Below are 6,777 nucleotides of genomic sequence, written 5' to 3' on the forward strand. Positions count from 1 at the left end.
CCAGACATGGTCTTTGATTTGGCAAAAGATCTTGCTAAGGGTGACAGAAAAGCAGTAAAAATGAAAGTAAAGAAAGAGGCAAAGCAGCTTGCTACTACTATTGGTAAAGACAAAGCTATCAATCCACATGTTAGAGATACCATCAATCAATTATCAAACAACAAGGACATCAAACGAGTTTTGTTGGATAAGAGTAAAGAGCTTCTCCAAGATAATCAGAGAGCTATCCTATCAAACATCATTGCTGGTTCAGGAATGAAAAGGTTGTAGAAAAAAAGAAAAAATATATAGGTAGAAACCATGGCCTCTTACACAAGTCCACATTTCGATCTTTTCACAGACCCGCCAAAGGATGAATCAACAACTGAGTATGAGTATATAGAATATCTACCCAGGAACAGCAATGACATGAATAAAGACCAGCATATCATAGAAACCAAGGATCTTGATGAGTACCTCCTTCCTCACAAAGCACTGCTTGAGGTTCGTGGACGTCTCGTCAAAGCAGCAGATGGCTCCAATTATGATCCTGATGATGTCATCACTCTTTCCAACAACGGATGGTCACTCTTCAAGACTGTTGAGTATCAACTTGACAACAACATGGTAGAGAGAGTTGATAGTCATGTACCACAAGCTTCTACCATTCTCAATCTGGTCCAGTTTAGTGATGATTATGGGAGAAGTTCTGCTACCAACATGCTCTGGTACAAGGACACAGGAACTGGACAAGCATCTCCTAATGAGTTTAGGGATTCAGGTGTATTGTTGCCAGTAAATCCTATCACAGACGTAACAGCACTTACTGGAAAAAATTTCAGAGATAATTTTCAGACAGGAGCTCTAAAGAATCCTGCTTACAATACCGGATTCAGAGCCCGACAACTCATCACGACTGGAAATAAGGATACAACCATGTTGCTTCCTTTATCATCACTGTTGGGTTTTTGTAAAGATATTGATACGGTATTCATGGGAGTCAAGCATACACTCAATCTTACCAGAGAATCATCAGCCAACTACATTCACAGAGCAAATGGTGTTGATCCAGGAAGGTTTGACATCAAGCATCTTTCTTTGTGGATACCAAAGGTGAGACCATCACTCCAACTAGCTAGTAAGATTGAAAGTAAGTTGGTTAAGTCCACCCTCCGAGATCTGTACTTCGAGCAAGTCCGGGTTTATAGAAATCAGTATGGATCAACGGAGACAAACCCATCCTGGAGAGTGGCTACTCACAGCAATGAGGAACTCCCAACTCATATCTTCTTTGCCATCCAAGCAGTCAATCGAAGTGGGAATGAAGAACAGAACAACCAGGTTTTCGATAATGCTGACCTCAGAAGCTTGTCTGTGTACATCAACAGCGATAGATTCCCAGAACGTGATTTGGATATGAATTTCAGTCCAGCTACTCGGAATTATACAAGAGCATACATGCTTTTCCAAGAAGCCATCCAAAAATATGCTGACACAGACAGTGGAAGTCAGGTAAGTGTGGAGGATTTTGCCTCTTTGTACACCATCATTCATGTAGATGTGAGTAAGCATAAGGAGAAGCTGAGGAACAGCTCTGCTGATATCGAACTTCGATGGAGACTTGGAAAACCGTTTGAGTTTCCCACTGGTACGGCTGCTTCTTACCAAACCATCTGTTTGATTCTCTCTGAACGTCATCTCAAACTCAATGGTATGAATGGTAAAATGAGTGTTGTGGTGTAAGAAAAAAGAAAATAGTAGATAGGAACCATGAATGAGTTGGAAAAGGACATTGAGATTTTATTAACAAAGGAACTAACACAGAAGAAAGGTGGTAGTATCGGTTCTGTGATCGGAAGATTGGTTGGGAAGATATCTCCACTTGTGATCAAGCATGCTCCCAACATCCTTGGTACACTTGGACTGGCTGGTATTTCTGGTGCTATTTCTGGAAGCACACACAGAGCCACAGCTGGTCGGGGAATCGTTCAGTATGTAGAATATGGATTGATGCTAACTCCGAACCAAAAGAAGAAACTTGGTAGTGCTCAGGATGTATTCACACTCCGGTTAACAAAAAATCAGTTATCCGGAAATGATGCTTTTGCTCACAAACCGACAGGTGACCAAAATCCAAAAATCCAAGCAAAAAGGAGTAGGAATGGATCTCAAGTTATCCAGTACTCAACTCAAGAAGCAAGGTGGGTTTCTCGGAGCATTAGCAGCTGGATTGTTAGCACCAGAAAAATGATCGGTTTAGGAAACACCGGTGAAGGATTACAACTTCCTGGAACACGGAGGGGTAGAGGGGTAAAAAAGGACCAAAAAGGAAAGGGGTTACGTCTACCAGGAACGTGAGACCACTGACCAACTTTGACATTGATAAAATGCTGAGATCTATTCCACATTTCAGAGGAACTTTTAGCAAAGATCAGCTTCCACAACCTCTATCATCAAAGGATTGTTTGGTAATCAATCTCCAAGATTCCTTCGACGGTGGTGGTACTCACTGGGTTTGTGTGTTTGGTAATGAATATTTTGACAGCTTTGGCTTATCACCACCAGAGGAGGTAGTCGGGTGGGTGACGAAGCACCATAAAAAATGTTGGTATAACTCATCAAAGATACAGATGAATGATAGTGTCCTGTGTGGATACTACTGTATACATTTCATAGAAGAAAGAAACAAAGGCAGAAGTGCTCTTGATGTCCTGCTGGATTTCACTCAACACCCCAGTCAAGAAAATGAGCAGTTGGTATTGTAAAAAAGGGAGGAGATAAAAAAGATAAAAAAAGGAAAACACAAAAACCTTTTTTTCTTTCACTAGTTCCTTTTTCTTTTTGGTATTCATTGTATAAGCATCATCAATTTTATCATTCACGGAGCTTGTGAAACTTCGTTTTTTCATGATGGGATTTGTGATTTCTTGGATAAGACTTCTCACATTTCTCACAGACAACTCTTTCATTGGCATATTCCCGAATCCCCTCGTGGTTATCTTGATACCACTCTGATTGGGATCTTCCAGGCTTGTTTTTATTCACGGTATCCAGTTTTTCGATCCAGTATCGTTCTCTCCTCTTAAGCTCATCTTCATCAAACATTGACAGAGAGTCGATCTGGATAATTTCTACATGTCCGAGATCAAGTAGAATGAATGAGGTTACAAACCCCCGTTCACCTTTTTGGTATGCTTTGTAAGCTGATCTATGAAGGTCCATCCGATGTTTCAGTGGTAGACAAGTGGAGCCCACATATACCTGATCGGTGTGTTGGCTCACAAGTTTGTAAATCTTACAAGGGGAAGTCATCTTTGCTGATAGAAAATCTTTGGAATTCTCATCGGTATACTTCTATACAACAGGATTCAAATAACCGTTTATGATGATAATTCGGTGTAGAAAAAAAAGAGGAGAGTTGGTCACCTCTTTTCTCTTCTCTTCTATTTTTTCTTACAAATATTCATCAATATCATCCTGAAACTTCTCTAACAGGTGATTGTTGGTGTAGGAACTACAGATTCCTCCATACTTTGGATTTTCACAAATTCTCAGGAAAATGCTTGGGATGATATTCCTTTGTTCATCAAGAGCATTTTCAAACACATCATCAAATAAATCACTGGTCATTGAATCATTCATCATTATTCTATCAATCATCTCATCTTCACTTTCATCAATGTGATTAATAAATGATTCCATATCCTCTCAAGGAGCACCACAATCAGGAGTATCAGGTTCATAGTCAAAGTCCTCATAGGAGAAATAGTCACTCGGGAAAGACGTAGCCATCGTTGTAGGTAATTGATTTCACAAATTCTATCAAACTTGTTGGATCTTACCATAAAACGTGTACAGTTTAGATAAAAATAATTGGTGATATGTGTGGAAAGAAAAAAAGATAGATAGACAAACATGAAAATGTACCACATAATCTGCCGTGGGACAGTTGGGTTTGGATACTCTCTCTCCAACATTCCACATTTCCGTGGAAATATTCTGGGGGTGAGTTTGGAACTCGCGAAAGATGATCAGGAGCATGACACGATCAACATCCACCTATATACCAATAATCCACAGATTTTTATGTCATTGACAAAAGCAGAGCTTGACAAGATGGATAATGGAAATTTCAGACTTGTTTATGCTGAAAAGATTGATGAGAGCATGGAAGATCACTGTGAAAATATGGGATTGTTGGCACATCTTTGTATCCATGAGAAATAAAAAAGTAGATAGATAGATAAAGATGAATGTTCATTGCCTATCGTGTAAGAAAAAGCAACAGATGAGGGGAATACAAGGAGAAGTCACATCAACTGGTCAACCATAATTATGTCAGGGGTAAATGCTCAGTATGTGGTCGACCATGTTCACAATTTATCAAGAAATCGGAAATCAGAGAAGGTGGATTCCTGTCTGGTTTGTTCAAGATGATAGGTTTAGGAGTAAAAAAAAAAAAGATAGATACGAAATGGACGGACGATCTGGCTGATGAGTTACACAAGCCAAAGCGTGTGAAATTCACTAGGAGACAAGTGACTGTGAGTGAGATTGATGAAATCTGGTCCGCCGATCTCGTGGATATGACAGCTTTTCGTAAATAAAATGATGAAATCAAATTTCTGCTTACTGTCATTAATCTGTTCAGCCGATATGCTTGGGTTGTTCCACTCGAATCCAAGAAAGGTGTTGACATCCAATCAGCATTTCGATCCATCGTGAAAACTAGCAGCAGGAAACCACGTAAGCTGTGGGTTGATCAGGGTACCGAGTTCTCTAATCGAACGTTCAAACACTGGCTTGATGAGAATCAGATCACGATGTACAGCACTCACAACGAAGGAAAGGCTGTTGTAGTTGAGCGTTTCAACCGAACTCTGAAAACCAGGATGTGGAAATACTTCAGTGCTAACTCCACCAGCAGGTACATCGATGTCCTTCCACATTTGGTAGAGAAGTACAACACGACAAAACACAGAGGTGTTCGGATGACACCAACTGAGGTATCACGGGAGAAGAACGCTGATCGAATCCGTGACTCACTGGGTGAGAAATCTCCACTATCCAGGTCCACTAAATTCCAGATAGATGACCACGTCCGACTGGTGAAGCAGAAACGACATTTCGAGAAAGGATACACTCCGAACTGGACTGAGGAGGTATTCAGGATCACCGATATTCTCCCGACCAGACCCACTACGTACTCTGTCAAGGACCTCGATGGTGAACCCGTTGATGGGTCGTTCTATGAACAAGAGCTCCAGAAAACTACTCAAGAAATCTACCGGATCGAGAAAGTGCTCCGAAAGGACAACAAGAAGAAACAAGCCCTTGTGAGGTGGAAAGGCTACTCGGCAAGATTCGACAGCTGGGTCCCGTTTGATCAACTCTGGTTGTGATCACGGATCACAGCAGCAGATTTGTTTGTAGAAAAAAAAATCACGGGGTAGACCTACTAACTGTCAACAGCAACGGATTCGGACTATTGTCAGTACTAATAGACATAAACAACTACATAATATTATGTGTTTGACCCCGATAGCCTGGTTGGTAAATCTACTGCACACAGGATAAGAAATTGAGAGTCACGGGTTCGAATCCCGGAAACTGAGACCACATGCCACAATGCGCATGTCTGAATCCTGTTTCACGAAACTGAGACCACATACCACAATGCGTATGTCTGAATCCTGTTTCACAACAAGAAACTGAGACCACATGCCACAATGCGCACGTCTGAATCCTGCGAGAGAAGAGAAGAAAGAAGAGAAGAGAAAAAAGAAGAAGAAAAGAACGAACCGCGATCTTGTGACTCGAATCCACGGTCAGATCTATCCTCTATTAGAGGGTTGTGATATACAGTAATACTATCACTGATTGAAAAAATCCTTGTGTAGTGTAAAGATGGAATTTGACCTGAGCAAACTCACTATCACCTATGACGGGAAGAAACTCAAGTAGACCAAAGAAAGAATCGGGAACTTCTCAAGCAACAGATTCGGAAGAATCGGAAGAATCGAAAGAGGAAACCGATTGTCACACCACCGTTCACAGTCTCAAAGTCAGTATCCAAAGGGATTCTGAAATCGTTCATCTATGAACCGAAAGAGAATCATCCAGATCTGTATATATTCTTTGATAGTATCAACATCCCACTGAGAACATTGATACAGAAAGAACTGGAAAATCTCAAGGGTGTGAAAGTCAGTCTGACATTACAAGTAGAAATGGAGAAAGGAGATGACACAACAACCACAGACACACCATACTTCAGGAGTGGACCAATGACAGTCACAACATCCCATGAGATTGATGACGGTATTCGAACGGCACACTCACAAATTCATAGAAATATCGATAAGTGGATACAGAATGGATCAAACTGGCACATCAATCATATCGTCGGATTCTCCGATGATGTAGCAGCATATCAGCCAATGAGAGGTAAATCCTACATTGATTTACCGAACGAGCTCAAGAAAAAGAAGGCAATCATCAATGTCAAGAATAAGGATGATAAATATCTGATGTGGGCACTGCTCTCAGCTCTGTATCCAGCAAAGAAAAATAGTGACAGGGTAACTCAGTATACAGACTTAGTATAGCAACAAACTTGATCTGTTCGGAATCGATTTTCCAACACCACTGAGTCAAATTTCCAAAGTCGAGAAGCAAAACAGCCTAGCTATCAATGTTTTTGGGTATGAAGATAACGTGATCTATCCACTATTGCTGACAAAGAAAAGAGGTGTGAAAGTGATCAATCTTCTACTATACCAAAAAGAAGATCAGAAT

The 6,777-nt window shown here is 40.7% G+C and overlaps 1 protein-coding gene across 1 annotated transcript; it reads left to right on the forward strand.

Annotated features, from left to right (window-relative positions):
• The first annotated feature begins 300 nt into the window (after positions 1-300).
• On the forward strand, positions 301-1,722 carry LOC135824369 (uncharacterized). Its single transcript, XM_065337102.1, has one exon. It carries the CDS (start codon positions 301-303, stop codon positions 1,720-1,722), a length of 1,422 nt encoding a protein of 473 aa, XP_065193174.1.
• The last annotated feature ends 5,055 nt before the right edge of the window (positions 1,723-6,777 follow it).

The sequence above is a fragment of the Sycon ciliatum genome, chromosome 9 (genome assembly GCF_964019385.1).
Source record: "Sycon ciliatum chromosome 9, ocSycCili1.1, whole genome shotgun sequence".
Lineage (NCBI taxonomy): Eukaryota > Metazoa > Porifera > Calcarea > Leucosolenida > Sycettidae > Sycon > Sycon ciliatum.

Coding starts and splice junctions, on each gene's coding strand:
- LOC135824369 (XM_065337102.1), top strand. CDS start 301: ATGGCCTCTTACACAAGTCCACATTTCGATCTTTTCACAGACCCGCCA.